We start from the raw sequence: 17,637 nt of genomic DNA, 5'->3' as shown, positions 1-17,637 counted from the left end.
TATAAGAATCTGTTGAAAAATGTATTGAAACAATGTTGGGGAAGGAACGCACACTCACTACCCTTGAGACAGTTTATAAGTTAACTGTTCACTGAGTTTAAAAATCCTCGTCAGAATTATGTTTCAACATGTAACAAACTTGCAATTTCCGAAGACATTTCCTTATTACAACTTATGACTAACCATGGGAAGAGCTAGCCAAGTGCAAAACCCAGCCTCTGTTTCAGTTTCAAAAATCCCATTTATTTTCCTGAGTACTTTTAATTGGGGATCATTTTCCTAATTGGTATCTTGAAGGAAAGCATTGTTTTCTTCAGTGCTTCATTAAGTGGGGTAAACACTCGCAGGAAATGCCAGGCACTAAGCAGACAGCATAATGGTTCTGCAGTGGACTCTCATGACATTCCAAAGTCCCAGGTTCAGTCCCTAGCATCACTATAAGCCAGAGCTGAGCAGTGCTTTAGTCTGTGTCTCTCTATCTCTGTTTAAAATATTTTTAAGAAGACACATCAGGGAGTTGGGCGGTAGCGCAGTGGGTTAAGCACACGTGGCGTGAAGCGCAAGGACCAGTGTGTAAGGATCCCGGTTTGAGTCCTTGGCTCCCCACCTGCAGGGGAGTCGCTTCACAGGTGGCGGTGAATCAGGTCTGCAGGTGTCTCTCTTTCTCTCCTGCTCTCTGTCTTCCCCTCCTCTCTCCATTTCTCTCTGTCCTGTCCAACAGCGAGGGCATCAATAACAACAACAATAATAACTACAATAAGAAAAAAAAAGACATACCAGATAGTTAGTCCTGTGTGGGTGGTGCTCTGACTGCTGCTATAGCTCTCAGTGTCTCAGTGGCTGTCCCCTTCTGCCCAAGCCCGTCCCAGAGGAGCTGCAGAATGGAGAGGGCTTCGGCTACCTCCTCGTGTTCCGCCCTGTGGGCTCTGTCTTGTGGACCAGGGAGCGGGTGCCTTTGGCGGAGTCCTCCAAGTTCGTGTACCAGAATGAGAGCGTCACTCCGCTGTCCCCCTTCGAAGTCAAGGTGGGGGTGTACAACCAGGAAGGAGAGGGTCCCCTGAGCACCGTGTGCATTGTTTACTCCGGCGAGGACGGTGAGTGTCCACAGTTCTGGAGACTTCTCTGAGCAGCCCCTCCTGCCTGTACTGTTCTGCTGATCCTGGGGTGTCTCTCTTCCCTCTGGCAGAGCCTCGGCTGGCCCCCAGGGGGACGTCTGTCCAGAGTTTCTCTGCGTCTGAGGTGGAGGTGTCCTGGGAAGCCATTGCGTGGAACAGGAACACTGGCCGTGTGCTGGGCTACGAGGTAACACAGTGGCCCCTGAACCCAGGTGTCTGTGCGCTGTCCAGCCCCCCCCCCCGCCCCCTTGGCACACAGCAATGTGGGAATAGTTTAGAGTATTGTGAGGACACAGATCCCAGGGAGAGGCAGGCAGGCCTCAGCACACCACAGCCCTGGGTGCCTGCTCTGGGCATGGGAGCATGGCTTCTGTGAATGGATTTGTCCCTCATGAGTCAGTGAGGTGACAGAAAAAGACCTAGATCCTTTGGGGACTGGTGAGATAGTTTATCTGGTAGGGCTCCTGCTTTGCTTTAAGTGCACAGCATAGGCTCCAGCCTCTGGCACCAGATGGACATACTCCAGTCCCAGTGAAAGGTTAAGCACTGCAGTGTCTCTCCTCTCTGTCTCTCTTTCTCTAGCTGAGGTTAGTGACACTGAGCATGCACGAGACCGTGACACAAGAAATGGGAGCAAACCCCGGAGGTTTTCCTAAACATGGTTCCTTCGTGGCCTATGAAGGAATGAGACAAATCACTTCATTGCCTCCCAGTTGAAGGATGAGACTTGGTGATATACTGTCCTTTCATGTCAAGCCCAGTGACTCACCTAGTGGCTGCCAGGTCTAACTGTGCATCAGAGTCAGAATGACAGAATAATTCTAAGCTTAATTTCCAGGGATGCTGGTTCCTGGTGTGGGTGCTACACCTTGATGATGCCACCTGCTGCCCTGTGTCTTGAATTCTCAGATCCACATTGAGGGTTCGGCCCCATGAGAGCTCCACTGTTGGAACAGCCCCTTCCTCTCTGAGTCCTGTGGGCTTCTGCTCACCATTCTCTACGTTGGTTTTTGCTTCTTCATATCTGATCCTGTTATTGAGAGAGATCAGAGTACCCCTATACACTTGATGTGTTGCTTGGGGCCTACCACCAGGCCCCACTCTCCTGCTGAGTCAACTCCTCTACCCTTGCCTGGTCTCTGAGCTGGGATCCTGTAGATATGGGATCGCACCACTCTTGGGAGGTATTTCTTTTTTCTTTTTTTTTTATGTAGACAGATGTACTGAGAACCAATACAGCACCAGAATCATAGTATCTTCCATATGGTGCCACTCAGTCCTACTCAGCACATGGCAAGAACAAGACCCTCCCCAGTGAGCAGTCTCACCTGCCTTCTTCAAGTGTTTAGACATTGCTTTTTCTTTATCATTTCTAAGGAACTTGCAATCTGCACTTCTTTTCTTTGACATTCATACTTATATGTCATGTCTTGCTGTCTCTCTCCCACTCTATCTCCAACTTTCCTATCAACTTCTCTCTGTTTCCAATAATAATTAAATTGAGAGAGAGAGAGAGAGAGAGAGAGAGAGAGAGAGAGAGAGCTGCAGCATTGCTTCAACACTGGTGAGGCTTCCTTCCTCCCTGCAAGTGGGGACCTGAGACCTGAACCTAGGTCCTTGCACATGGCAGCATGTGTGTTCAAATAGGTCCACCATCACACGGCCCTCTTGACATATAACTTCTAATTTGCTAACTACAGGGCCGTGGAGGTAGGCAGAAGGCTTTATTTTCTTCTGACTTTTTTCAGCATGCCTACAGTGGTGCCGATGCCCAGGAAAGAACACACACCGAGTTATCCACTATCTTGTCATTCAAACCTCAGGGAGACCCATGGGTAGCAGAGCATCACAGCTGAAGTTGTAGACTGATGGTGCGACTCTGGTTTTAGTCTCAGGTCCCACAGTCTCTAACTAGCTTACTCCAGAGCACTTTAGATGGTAATCTAAGACTACCCCCGGCTCTCTAGCTTCTGTTGTGCATGTGGATGTTGGATATAGCCCCTGTGCAACCCTGTTTATTCTGGCCACGTGTGTCAGTTAGAGGTCACTCTGCCACTTGTGCCCTCATCTCCCCCACCCGCCCCCCCAAGCCCCTGACGGAGGCTGGCAGTTGCTGGGACACAGAGGATTGCTGTTGTTTGTTTTTCATGAGCAGGTCTTGTACTGGACAGATGACCCCAGGGAGTCTGTGGTTGGGAAGAGCAGGGTCAGCGGTAATATCACCACTAAAAACATCACGGGACTGCGAGCCAACACTGTCTACTTTGCCTCCGTGCGCGCCTACAACACAGCCGGCACAGGACCCGCCAGCACCCCCGTCAACGTCACCACCAAGAAGTCCCGTGAGTACAGGTTCTGTTGTTGGGATGTGGCACCTGTGAGTCCATGCCCCCTTCCCAATGAGAACAGATAACCTGAAAGTCTACCTCCTCCCGTGTGGACAGGTCACCTGTGAATCCACATCCCCATGGGGAGAAATCACCTGAGAATCTGTATCCTCTATGGGAACAGGTCACCTCTGAGTCCACATCCTTCCTTATGGACAAGTGACTAGTGAGCCCACAACCCCTCCATGGGGATACAGCACCTGAGTCCACAACCCTTTGAGGGGATCAGGGTCACCTGCCAGCAGACTGCCACACCTGGGCTGAGTCTGCCTCTTCTTGTCCTTCTGCCTCATCTGGTCCATTGCCCTATCCCTCTACTAAAGGCCATTTTGGTAACATGGTGCAGGTATGCAAGTCCTATGCTCTATCACTGAACAATCTCCCCAGCTTCATGAGTGCTTCTTTTTTTGAGTTTGCTGGCTTCTAGAGACCATATCCACCCCCCACTTCTGGACACTTCCTCTCTCAGCCTGTCTGTCCCTATGCCACACATTCTTGGGGCTGCTTCTTCTGTCCTGCTTACTTCCTTCCTTTCTGTTTTTTTTTTTCCCCTTCTGAAAGATCCTCCTGATATCATTGGACCCACCTAGTACCTCCCAGCTAGCTTCTCTCACCCTCCTCTAGAACCTTAACTTGATCACATTTGTAAAAAAAAATAAATAAATAATATATATCCCCTTTTCCATACCGATTAACATCTACAGATGTTAACCTGAAAGATGGGGCATTAAGACAGGTTTGTTTTTGTTTGTTTGTTTTGGAGAGGGAGGGGGCATGCTGTTTTGGGGGTGTTTCTGGTTGGACTACTTTTTTTTTTTTAATGGAGAGATACCACAGTACTGAAGCTTGTCCTAGTGTTGTAGGATCAGCGGTGGAACATTCTTAGGTGAGCTTTTGCTGGGCCTGGAAAGGGGCTTCTTCTTCTGCCACCATAGTTAACAAAATGTTGTGTGTGCATCAGTGATGCAAACGCTGTATCATCCATTCTGTAAGTGCATTTTCATTCTTCATTATTACAACAAGCGAAAGACTTCAGGGTTTTATTTCCTGGACAGAAGAAAACATATTCTTCGAAAGGTTTGTTGAGGCATCTGTTAGGTTCTGTTGTTGCTTGTGAGTGAGGCAGGGAATGAACCGAGGCATCTGTTAGATTGACACACCAAAAACCTGAATTCTCTAAGTCTTCATTTCAAGAAAACTACCAGCTCTTACGGTCTCTAATTCTTTTCCTCCAGGCTCTCAATTCTTCTTGAAAACCTCAAAGAACCTGTAGAGTTTTCTTTCTTTCTTTTTTTTTTTTTTTTCAATTTTTTTTTATTTATTTATTTTCCCTTTTGTTGCCCTTGTTGTTGTAGATATTATTGTTGTTGTTACTGATGTCGTCATTGTTAGATAGGACAGAGAGAAATGGAGAGAGGAGGAGAAGACAGAGAGGGGGAGAGAAAGACAGACATCTGCAGACCTGCTTCACAGCCTGTGAAGCGACTCCCCTGCAGGTGGGGAACCGGGGACTCAAACCGGGATCCTTACGCTGCCACTTGCGCTTTGCGCCATGTGCGTTTAACCCACTGCACTACTACCTGACTCCCTAGAGTTTCCTTTCTAAGATGGAATCCTACCCTCTTCTCTTTGCAAAATGTCCTTGTTACCTCTCTTCCAGAGGACAAAACACCAAATATTTGGTGATCTGTCCAATCCTCCTTCCATCCCATTTCTTCCTCATCCTGGTATCTTCAGACGTAACTGATCTTCACTTACTTAGCCTCTGGGATCTGTTTGAGGTGCCCCTTCATCCCTTCAATAGCCCTGATCTGTAAGCGTCTTCATTGTTGACTTGGCCTTTTTCTGGGTTATCCCAGAGAAAGCTATCCCCTGATAGCTTTCCTATTCTTTATCCCTCTGGGAGTATGGACCCAGGGTCATTATAGGATGCGGAAGGTGGAAGGTTTGGCTTCTATAATTGCTTCCCCGCTGAACATGGGTGTTGACAGGTCGATCCATACTCCCAGCCTGCCTCTCTCTTTGCCTAGTAGGTTGGGGTTCTGGGGAAGTGGAGCTCTAGGACGCATTGGTGGGGTCATCTGTCCTGGGAAGTCTGGTTGGCATCATGCTGGCATCTGGAACCTGGTGGTGGAAAAAAGAGTTAACATACAAAGCCAAACAAATTGTTGAGAGCAATCATGGACCTAAAGGCTGGAATAGTGCAGATGAAGTGTTGGGAGCGGGGTACTCACTGCAGACTATTGTGTACTTTTGCTTTCAGGTATATATATTTACCCTAGTTTATGCATACGTGTGAACGTATGCTCTATCTTACGGGACCTGGTCTATATCTAGATTTTGGGACTTTGTTAGGAAGTGAACCGCCTGGAATGGAATTAGAGAATCCTATGAAAGGAAAGGTCTCACCCGAGTAATGAAGCTGAAGGGCTGTCATTCCACACCTGAAGTCTCTGGACACAGTCTGAAGTGAAGTATGCTGAGGTGGTCCCCGTTTTGTTGATTAGCTTTTTTTTTCTATGGTTCTGCCTTTTTCTCCCTTTCTAAGTTACACCTACACCTACTAATACTTCTAAGTGTCCTTCCTTTTTTCTTCTTTCTCTGGGAGTATGGACCAAAATTCTTTATGGGGTGCAGAAGGTGGTAGGTCTGGCTTCTGTAATTGCTTCTCCACTGGATACGGGCATTGGCAGGTGGATTAATACCCCAAGCCTGTTTCTGTTTTTTCCTAGTTGGGTAGGATTCTGGAGACCTGAGTCTTCAGGACAAAAGTGCAGCTACTTTCTCCTTTCTCTGTATAAGTTCATTTCCAAAATGTCCTTCAAGGTCACGGAAGGGCATCCAGAAAGGTGGCTTTAATGAAGCTGGAAGCAGCCCTGATTCTACCTATGGGCCACCCCCTCGATCTCATATTGATTCCCCACGTCCTTGAGATGACCTTAAGATTCCCTCTGAGCCACAGGAGCAGCAGGCAGGCATTCTGCACCCATCTCCTGTCCCTGCTGTCACCATCCAGATTGCCAGCCTGACATGTGACCATCCATCTTACATTCTGAGTGAGCAGAGCTCATATCTACCCAATTCTCTGCCTGCCTTGATTGGCTAAGCTGAGCAGAAGACAGAGCCACTTTCTGGAAGCAGGATGATTCAATCACTCAAGGAAATAGGGACTCACAGCAGGGAGGTACCTGATGGGGAGGGAGAAGGAAGAGCCCAGCTTTCTTGCAAATTCTCTTTAAGGAAGTACCTCCCTGCTAAAAGAGAGAGAGAAAGAGATAGAGATAGAGATAGAGATAGATAGAGAGAGAGAGAGAGAGAGAGAGAGAGAGAGAGAGAGACTGAGGAATTGTAGAGATGAAAATAGCAGACCTAGGAAGACACACCTGTCTAGGGAAGGCTGTGTGTTGTTACAAGCGGTACAGAATTAAAAGGGCCTGGTAGACAGAGGGGGAGCCACACAGAAGACACAGAAGACAACGCAGCTTCTGCAGTCTTGAGTGTTGATGATGATAATAGCCTTGCAGCCTTTTAAAGTCAATATCAGTGTTTAACAGTAAGTGCCACGACACAGCAGAAATGAAGTTTTTCCAAAAGACAGCAGAAGGGCACTGTGCATATATCATGATCCACACAAACATCACTTCAGTGGAGTTTAGATTTGCAACTAAAAGGAGAACAATATTTACACCGACTCCAAGAAAAAGGTGGGGGTACTGCTGACAGAGATAGAAGTATTCAGCCCCAGTAACAGAAAGTGTTTGCAAATTTTGGTGCAGTCTGGCCCCTGTCTTTTGAGTGACTTGCACACGGCTGGATTTTTCTTGCTGTAAATATGCAATCAATCCGATTTAGACGTGAAAGAAGCATTAAGCTTTTATTTCATCTTGCACTTATGTTCTTTCTCTCTTGCCCAAATGTCAGCCTCATGCTGTTCCTTAGAAGTGTAACAGAAGAAGTTGTTTTGAATTGAGTTCCCAGTGTGAACCACAGTTGAATATAAATGCCATCTAGAGAAAAATTGATCATAGGGAAACCATTAGAGCAGTGGAGGGCTAGTCTACTGTTGCTCTGTCATTTGATTAATAGAATATGACTTACTCTTTGGAAGTTGCTTCAAAAGGTTTTTAAAAAGCGGAAGAGAAGAGCTTATAGGTTGAGTTGGTGCCACAAAATCATGGTGTGAGCTTCTTATCATCCACAGGACCATGTTTTGGTTTTTCTGTGTCATAAGAATTTCATTTCCTGGGAGTCAGGTGGTAGCGCAGCCGGTTAAGTACACGTGGTGTGATGCGCAAGGATGGCCCCTGGCTCCCCACCTGCAGGGGAGTCGCTTCACAGGTGGTGAAGCAGGTCTGCAGGTGTCTGTCTTTCTCTCCCCCTCTCTGTCTTCCCCTCCTCTCTCCATTTCTCTCTGTTCTATCCAACAACAATGACATCAATAACAACAACAATAAAACAACAAGGGCAACAAAAAGCAAATAAATGAATAAGAACTACAAAAAAAGAATTTCATTTCCTTAGGTTAGGGAGATGGCTCTGTGGGTAAAGTATTGGACTCTCAAGCATAAGAATTTCATTTCCATCAGAGGTTATCTATGGTTCATATAAGGTAGCACATCCAACTCCTGAAACCCAACTAGAAATTAAGACCTTGGAGTTGCAACTATGAATGAGACAGGAAAGACTCTGAAAACTGCCCTAATCATATGCTGAGATGCAACAGCTTTATCTACCTTTCAGAAAGAACCCCTAAGAGAGTGTTATTACTAAGATGAAATCTTGAGCATATGGTAATTATATTTAAGAAGTGAGTCAGTGGCACACTGTGGAATTGTACTGTTGGTAACAAACCACTTTGGACACAGTTGAAAAACTGATCATGTCATAATGGACTCCATGGAAAAGGGCTAGTCTCAGAAAAGAGAAGTAACAGCTGATTTTTTTTTTTTTTTAAATAAGGGAAAATTTCACATTATAGTGTATCTAAGGTAAAAATTCCTGTGAACCTTAGGGTCACTGGTCTCTTTCCAAAGATGGGAAACTCTGGACTCATGGAGAGACTGGATATGGCCTCTTCTCTCTGACTTCAAACCTAACTCTTTCCACTTTCTATAGAAGGAGAGGGAGAAAGCAATCTCTGTGAGCCATGTAACTGGCCATCCACACCTAGAGCTCATTGCTGCTGATCCTCTTGTTGTTTTCTGTCCCTGGAGTGTCTTCCTCCAGCTTGTTAGAGGAAGAAACAAAGGCAGACCTTTCAGAATCATCTCCACACTGCTGGTACAAGTCAGTTTCTTGAGCCCGGTGGTGGCACACATTGGTAAGCGCACACTGCCAAGCACAAGGTCCCAGGGTCAATCTCTTGCTCTCCACTTGTAGGAGAGGAGCTTCATGAGTAGTGAAGCAAGTCCTACAGAAGTCTCTCTCTCTGTCTCTGTCCCCCCTCAGAATTTCTCTCTATCCTGTCAAATAAAGGTGGTGGTGGTGGGGTTATGGCCACCAATAATAGTGGATTCATCATGTAGGCACCGAGACCCAGTGATAAGTCTGGTGGCAATATATTTTTTTTTCCAAAAAGGGGGCCAGGCAGTACTGCACACATAGTACTAAGCACAAGGACCTGTGTAAGGATCCAAGTTCGAGCCCCTAATGCCTACCTGTAGGGGGCGACACTTCGCAAGCAGCAAAGCAGGTCTACAGGTGTCTTTCTCCCTCTCTATCTCGTTCTCCTCTCTCAATTTCTCTCTGTTCTATCCAATAAAATGGGGAAAATGGCTGTCAGGAGCAGTGGATTCATAGTGCAGGCACCGAGCCTCTGCTATAACCCTGGAGGCAAAATAAAATAATAATAAAATTAAAAAAATTTAAAAAGAACAAATCAGTTTCTCTCTCCCAGCCTGAAGCTTCAAGCCTGTACTCAGTATGTTGAAGACAGTGTAATTCCTCTCAGCCAGCAGGCAAACAAAGCAGACACAGCACTAATGAGGCCTTCTAACTCTGTTACCGCCATTAGAGGAGTGAATTTGTATTTGCTCTGTATTGATTGTATGGTGCCCTTAATGTAGGTGCTGCATTTGAAAGAACACAGATGAAAGAAATGTGTCACAAAAGTATATTCGATAGTAAAACTGTGATGTCTTGTGAGAATTTTGATATTATCTCCTTCAGAGCTGAGGAAAAAAAATTAGAAAGGTCACATTGGGACAAGTTGAGGAGAAAGGATTACAAAGCTATAATTGTTGCCATGTGGCCTTTCAGAAATGCATTGACAGGCACATGTGGAGTGCTTGGTAAGTCTAAACGCTGACCTTTAAATATGAGTGTGTTTATAATGTCAAGAAATGTATATAGGTGATCCAATCCAATTAGCTTGTTCATCTTGTAAATTCATATAGATTGCTGTGGTTTGACCATGGTCAGTGGTCTTCATTAGGGGACAGTGTGATGGGGACCAGGAGGTAGCACACCTGGTAGAGTGTGTGCCTTGCCAAGCACAAGGCCCTGGGTTTAAGCCCCAGCTCCACAGCATTGTGAATGGTATTGGGGAGCACCCCTGGATGGTGGAGTAGTGCTGTGCTGTCTCTCTGGCTCTGACCTCTCTCTGTCTCTTTCTTCTCTCTTTCTGAAATAAGGAGGGAGATTTCTGAATGGATGAGTATGCATGCACACACTCAAGGCCCAGAGTTAATTTCATGGTACCACAAAAAATAATAGTAATAAGATAAAATGTAGGCTTGGCCATACTGTGTTATCTCTGCTTCTGCTTTACAACTGGACTGTTAGTAATCTCTTTGCATGTCAGAAATATCTATGTGGACTCTAGTGTTTGACAAGTGGCACAAGGTGGTGAGGGCACTAGCCTGGGAATGGAGAGTCTGGAGAGTCTCTGGACACTAGACTGGGAATGGAGAGTCAGTTCTCTGACTTAGACACTCTGCAGCCACATATGTGGGGATATCCTAGTGTGACCCCAGCCTGGCTTCTTGGGGACAGTTCCCCACTCAGCTATGCTCCTTCTCTTCAAAGAGTAGATTCTAAACCCTTCTTCCGTGCCCTCTTCTCTTTTTTTTCCTAGATGAGCTTAATTTCAGGGAAGTCAGAGCACCATCCAGAAGTAGAAAGATCATGTTATATGACCACTGATTTTGCAGTGACTTCCCTCCCTCTTCTGTGTTCCCAACAGCTTTCTCCTGGGCACTCCAACTAGGCCTCCATCTGCCAGGCGGTGGCTTCAGACATCAGGTCTGGTGGGCAGTCAGATTCCTGCCACACACACTGGGTGTGGGGACGAGGCACTCAAGATGAGCAGAGTGCTGAGCTTCCGTAGAGTCTTCATGGTCTATTCCTTATACTTTGCTGAAATATCATGAGTTGCAGCTATTAATTGCAGTCAAAAAGGACTGACAGATAACATGTTATAAAGATAGAATACTGGGGAGTCGGGCTGTAGCGCAGCAGGTTAAGCGCAGGTGGCGCTAAGCACAAGGACCCGCATAAGGATCCTGGTTCAAGCCCCGGCTCCCCACCTGCAGGGGTGTCGCTTCATAAGCGGTGAAACAGGTCTGCAGGTGTCTATCTTTCTCTCCCTCTCTCTGTCTTCCCCCTCCCCTCTCTATTTCTCTCTGTCCTATCCAACAACAATGACAACAATAATAACTACAACAATAAAACAACAAGGGCAACAAAAGGGAATAAATAAATAAAAATAAATTAAAAAAAAAAGATAGAATACTGGGTTGGCAATATTGCTCACATGGTAGCACACCTGCTTGGTCATGCATGTACCCAGGTCGCAGTCCAATATCCACCACACTGGGAGGAACTTCACTGCTGTGGTGTCTTCTCTCATTTCTCCCTCTTTCTATCTCTATCCGGAAAACTCAGTCCAGTAGATGTGAAGCCCAGGCAACAACAACAGAACAAAATAAGACTCACAGGAATGAACACCACTCAATGACTGATAATCAGTATGGTCTGCAGCCTGGATTTTCTTGACAGGCTCTTGAATTGATGTCCAAATGGAGCTCTGGATCATGGAGAGCCTCATCTGCTTGCACATGACAAAGCAAACTAGCTCGGCTGCCATGATTAATAAATTAGTACTGGACAGACAATAAGCCATTACTCATTCATAAATTTGTCTCAGAGATATTCCTGAATGACCAGAATTTGAATGCCTCGGCTTCATCTGGTTAAAATTAATGGAATATTTAGATAACACCAAGCACCTTTGCTGCTTCTGCGTGAGCCCTCCCACACTTGCCTGCCCTTTCCCCGCCCCTGGGTCACAACGGCATCACAGATTCATTCATATTCCTCACAATCTCTGACTGTGTCTTCAAAGCTCCAAGCCAACCGCCAGCTAATATTGCCTGGAAGCTGACGAACTCTAAGTTGTGTCTGAATTGGGAGCATGTCAAAACCATGGAAAATGAGTCGGAAGTGCTGGGCTACAAGGTGGGTCTCAGCTTTCTCTTTAATATGAGCAATGAAGTGACTGGGAAGCCACACATGTCCCACCTAGAAAGAAGTACATGAATGTGGAAGATGGAGGAGATGTAAACCCCCCTTGAAAATATTTACACTTACAGTTTCAAATTCTCCCTTGACTTGTATTCTGAGGCCATCAATGCTTGGGTGCCTTGAGTTCAGACTCATGTACCACATGGGAGTACCAGAGACAGCGTCCATGGAGCTCTATGGATGGTGGAGCAGTGGTATAGTGTTTCCCCTCTCACTGTTTCTTTTAGGAAAAAAAATTTTTTTTTAATTGAGCCTGAGGCCACCCAGCCTTATTATGCATGTGCAAGATCATTGGCTCATTCCCCAGAGATGTGTGAAAAAGGGTTGGCAGTAGGGAAAGAAGGGAAGCTCATTTGTTGTTGTTGTTGTTGTTCAGTCAAGGAAGGTAATGATGCAAGGAGAAGCAATTGGGGTCGGGGTATAAGAGGTCAAGAATAGATTGAGGAAACACTAGGTACAAGGAAGTTGTAAGGGAGGGAAGGAAGGAGGGGAAGAGGAAGGGATAAAGGAAGCAATGGAAATAAGATGAAGGGATGGGAGTAGAATAGAAAGGAAAGAGAGAGGGAAGGAGGGAGGGAGGGAAGGGGAGAGGATAGAAACAACAGGATTAGGAAAGAAAAAGGGGGAGAGGAGGAAAAAAGGAAGCAGAGGGAATGAAGGGAAAAAATGGAGGGGGAAAAGGCAGAAAGATGGAAGGTAAGGAAAGAAAGCAGAGACACTGTAGTATGCAGTGTTTCTCCGAAAGGGGCTCCTTTAACAGCCGCAACAGTGGAGGTGCATAGTGCAGGCGAGATGAGTGAGGCTGGAGCATAGACTGAGAGTTTTTAGAAGCAAAGATGCAGCGGGGTGCCCCCTTCTTCCAGCATGAGAGGAACCCCCCAAGGAATGCAGACCTCCTGGCTCAGAGGGGATGCACATCCCTGCCCAGCAAACTACAGCTCTGTCATCTGAACTGGGTCCAGGTCACCCAGTGACTTCTCCCAGCAAGCTCCAAAGATAACAGCCTCAGGCCATCACATTAATAGAGATAAATCGACTGTCATTGCAGAAGCATTGAGTAAAAAGGAAGCCTTCTTCTTTCTTAATCGCCAGATTCAAAGGAAAGGAAGAGACTGGGAGATCCCATCTGAGGAGGGTGGCACCCCTGATGCTCTGACTGTGGGCCCTCACTGTAACCCCATTCCCTCTCCACGCAGATTCTCTACCGGCAAAACAGGCAGAGCAAAACACACATCCTGGAAACTAACAACACCTCCGCCGAGCTCCTGGTCCCCTTCGAAGAAGACTACCTAATCGAGATCAGGACCGTGAGTGATGGCGGGGATGGGAGCAGCAGCCAGGAAATCCGGATCCCCAAAATGTCAAGTGAGTGGTTCACAGTGAGCTGGGCTGACACTCAGGGCTCTAGGTCCTCCCCAGCCTGGAGCTGAAGTCTGGAGCTGAAGCAGACACCCTGCCTGGGTTCTAGGTCTTCCCCTCCCCAGTCTGGAGCTACAGCAAACACCCCGGATTCTAGATCTCCTCTACTCTGGAGCTGCAGCAGGCACCCTAGACTCTGGGGTTTGACATTCTGTCTCCAGTGCAAGAAGGGGAGTGAAAGGGCTGTGCTTCTCAGTGGGACAAAAGTCATGAGTCAGGTTTTCTTTAAACAACTTCAGCATGACTGCAAGTTACACACAGACTTGCAATCCACATTTGGATGTGAATACTATTTTTTAAAATCAGTTTATTTATTTGAACAGAGACAGAAATTGAAAGGGAAGGGAGAGATAATGAGGGAGAAAGCAAGGGGTCTGGGCAGTGGAGGACCCAGTTACACACACATAGTACAAAGCTCAAGGACCTGTATAAGGATCCTGTTTGGAGTCCTGGCTCCCCAGCTGCAGGAAGGGCACTTCACAAGAGGCAAAGCAGTCCTGCAGGTGTCTGTCTTTCTCTCTCCCTCTCTGTCTTCCTCCCCCTCTCAGTTTCTCTCTGTCTTAGCCAATAAAATGGGGGAAATTGATGACCAGGAGCAGTGGATTTGTAGTGCCAGCACCAAGAAGCCCCAGTGATAATCCTGGAACTAAGAAAAAGGGGGGGGGGTGGAGAGAGACCTGTAATGTTGCTTCACTGCTCATGAAGTTTCCCCTGCAGATAGGGACCAGGGGCTTGAACCTGGGTCCTTGTGTACTGGAATGTGTGTGCTCAACCAGGAGCCACCACCTGGCCCCTAAAGGATTTAAAGAGCAGTCAGACAGCTCACCTGTAGGGAGCATGTGCTTCCATTTGTGGAGATTGACTTCCAGCCCTGATACCACCTGAGGTACCACGATAATAGGGGAAGTTCTTTCTCTACCCATAAATCTAAACTTCTTCTTCTAGCGTTTGCCCTTCTTCCGTAGCCAGTCAACAGCGTCAGGTTGAGCCTGATGTCTGCTTGTTGCTGGCTTTGAAAGTGACTGGGATCCATGTGGATTCAGTCGGCTAGGGAGGATCGTCAGTTTCCCCAATAAATGGGTACTCACGGGATGCACCACGAGAAGGTCGATCCAATGCATCCCAAATCTAAACTAAAAAGAATCAAGAGATCATCCTAGTAGCAGTGGGTGATACAAGCAAGGGAGCTCCTGGATGCTGCCCTTCTCCCCAAATAAAAGCCCATACTATTTGTCACTTAGGCTCGAGTCACTGGGCACAGAGGTCAGATCATTCCCCTGGGGTGCACCCAGTCTTCAGAGAGCAGGGACCAAAAGTGGGAAGCACATGTGCATAGGTCCCTAGCCCCAAATTCACAGTAACAGAACTCATTAAAAAGAAAAAAAAAGTTTAGGACTGAGGTTTAAAAACACCCCGGGGCTGAGTGGTGGTATGCCTGGTTGAGTGCACATTACAATGTACAAGGACCCAGGTTCAAGCCCCCAGTCCCCATCTGCAAGAGAAAAGCTTCACAAGTGGTGAAGCAGGGCTGCAGGTGTCTCTCTGTCTCTCTCCCTCTCCGTCTCCCTCTCCATTTCTGGCTGTCTCTATCAAATAAATAAAGATAATAAAAAAATAAAAACATATCCCCAAATGAAATGTCAATGAAACCAGTGCACTAAAGTAAATCCTCAGGAGACAAACACTGGCATGCATTCGGGTCATAAAGAAATAGCACACCTGGGAGTCGGGCGATAGCACAGCGGGTTAAGCGCACGTGGCACCAAGCGCAAGGACTGACATGAGGATCCTGGTTCAAGCCCCCGGCTTCCCACCTGCAGGGGAGTCACTTCACAGACGGTGAAGCAGGTCTGTAGGTGTCTATCTTTCTCTCCCTCTTTCTCTCTTCCCCTCCTCTCTCCATTTCTCTCTGTCCTATCCAACAACGATGACAACAATAATAACTACTACAACAATGAAAAGCAACAAAGGCAACAAAAGGGAAAATAAATAAATAAATATAATTTCTTTAAAAAAAAAGAAATAGTGCACCTGGTTGAGTGTGCATAAATTGCAATGCACAAGGATCTGGGTTCGAGTCCCCTGTCCCCTGTGTGCAGGAAGAAAGCTTTGTGAGTGGTGAAGCAGTGTTGCAGGTGTCTCTTGGCTCTCTCCTCTATCACCCCCTTCCTTCTCAATCTCTGGTTGTCTCTGTTCAATAAGTAAATAAAGATAAATTTTTAAAAAAAGAAGTAGTGCAGCCAGATTTGCAGCTTCCATTTTGCTCACCGTCTTTAGTTCCTTGTTTCTGTTTTGCAGGTTTGAGTTCCAGAGGCAGCGGAGGCCTTCCGGCCCTGGAAGCCAGCACCTGCTCTCTTTTCATTGCCATGCTGATTTTTTACCGTTTTGTTATCTGGCTGCTCATATGATGAATCAGACCATCAATCTTGAGACATTTTTTTTTTAAAGCAAACCATTCTGTAAATATGTTCTCCAGCCATACTGCAAAGTACATTCTTAATACAGACTTGTTTGGAAAGAAAATAATGTATATTATTAAGATCTTGTAAATACCTACGGTACGTTAATAAAAACAATTTTAAACACTTTTGAATTCTAAAGTTCACATGTGATTAACTATAGGCAGAAGGTGCCGTTTTAGTCAGTGGGGTGGTGGCGGTTGTGTTTGAGAGACTTGTAAGAAGGTTATAAATCACTCCCCTTGATAATGATGATATGTATGAAGTAGTTTGCACTCAATCTAACTGAGATGTGTGGTTTTCTTATGTTCCAGGCTATTTATACCAGCATTAAAAGTTCTCACCCTGCTTGGAAATAAAATACGATTCTTTGGTTAAGGTTTGGGTGTTTTTAAAATATAAGCTATTTCCAAAGCATGAAGTGTTTTCATCTCTGAATCAAGTTGGGACAGGAAGTGTTTTCATGCAGTAATGTATCCATATATAATATGCTCCTCTTAAGTCACTTTTCTAAAAAAAAAAAAAAAGTCCAGTAAGAATAGTGAGAGAAAAATGCTTTATGGCAAAGAAAGTGAAAAGCGGGGACATAAGTGACCACCTAGACTAACCTAACAACTCGAGTAGGCAGTGAGCAACACCTCATCACTTGATTTATTCCAATCAATTCTATAAGCTGCTTGAGCAAGTGTCAGGTCATCACTGAGGTGGGTAATAGTGAGCGAGGGCTTATTTCACAGACTGACTTAATATGGAGGCAGAACGTTTACCCGGGTTTTTGACATTTTTGTTGGAATATATTTACCTATTCCCAGTCTTATCTGCAGCTCCAAAAGGAATCCCGTGCTGAACAAGGCTTAGGACAATTCTTGTGTGCTGACTCTGTTCTAGGAGGACTTGTCCCTCCTCTGGGATTGTAGTGTGGAAGAAGGTAAGTGAGGGGCCCTGACAGTCTCCTTTTCAATGAGAAAAAGGTAGCAGGAAGGGTGTGTCGTGGCAGCCTGGAGTTGCCCCAAGAGTTGTGAGGGAGAAATATTCATGCCTTCTGAACATGGCATGCCCACTTAATTAGGCTGAAAATGCCTGAGCTCCCTTCATAGCCCTCCCATCACACAAAGACGGAAGTCCTAGTGTTCATTGAGGAAGTGTGTGACTGCTTCTTAATATGCCCCATGGAGTCACCAAGACAATGATGTTTAGAAGCTCTAAACTTAAACTTACCTGAGCTGTAAGTCAACACATGATACCCAGATGTGAGCTGGGTTCTCGCCCGTGACTTGAGATCATACTGAGCTCTTATGGGACTAGGAATCTGGGCCAGTATTAGAGGCACACAGGCTAAGGGCTGCCTGGCCATGGCACAACTATGTGGTCAGAGATGAGCCTTCTGAGGGTTTTCTCAGACTGAAGAGAGACAAAGCTGATTTCCTCCTCCCCAAAGTGGAGACTGGGGATTTTTGTTGTTTGCATGGATGAAGCGATGTATTAATCGATTGTATGTGTGTGTTTGTGTGTCTGAATTCACATGCCACACTCTCTCAGTGAAACTTTTTCTTTTTTTTTTGGCCTCCAAAGTTATCTCTGGGGCTCAGTGCCTATGCTATGAATTTACTGTTCCTGTGGCCATTTTTTGATTATTTGGGTAGAACACAGATACATTGAGAGGGAAGGGGAAGGTAGGGATGAGAAGAGAAGGTTAGACACCTGCAGACCTGCTTCATTGCTTATGAAGTGACA

The 17,637-nt window shown here is 46.1% G+C and overlaps 1 protein-coding gene across 5 annotated transcripts in view; it reads left to right on the top strand.

Annotated features, from left to right (window-relative positions):
• CNTN6 (contactin 6) overlaps positions 1–16,037 on the top strand; it is a 331,006-nt gene extending 314,969 nt beyond the window's left edge. For all 5 annotated transcript variants that reach the window (XM_016190506.2, XM_060180342.1, XM_060180344.1 and 2 more), the window contains 6 exons: positions 860–1,094; positions 1,187–1,302; positions 3,271–3,457; positions 11,847–11,959; positions 13,222–13,390; positions 15,743–16,037. In XM_016190506.2, coding sequence (XP_016045992.1) covers positions 860–1,094; positions 1,187–1,302; positions 3,271–3,457; positions 11,847–11,959; positions 13,222–13,390; positions 15,743–15,852 — 930 coding nt within the window. In that variant the 3' untranslated portion in view covers positions 15,853–16,037. The remainder of the gene's footprint in view (positions 1–859; positions 1,095–1,186; positions 1,303–3,270; positions 3,458–11,846; positions 11,960–13,221; positions 13,391–15,742) is intronic.
• Positions 16,038–17,637: the final 1,600 nt, after the last annotated feature.

This window comes from Erinaceus europaeus, chromosome 21, assembly GCF_950295315.1.
Source record: "Erinaceus europaeus chromosome 21, mEriEur2.1, whole genome shotgun sequence".
NCBI classification, from domain to species: Eukaryota; Metazoa; Chordata; class Mammalia; order Eulipotyphla; family Erinaceidae; genus Erinaceus; species Erinaceus europaeus.
The sequence above is the reverse complement of the archived record's forward strand: the minus strand, read 5'-3'. Positions and strand labels throughout refer to the sequence as shown.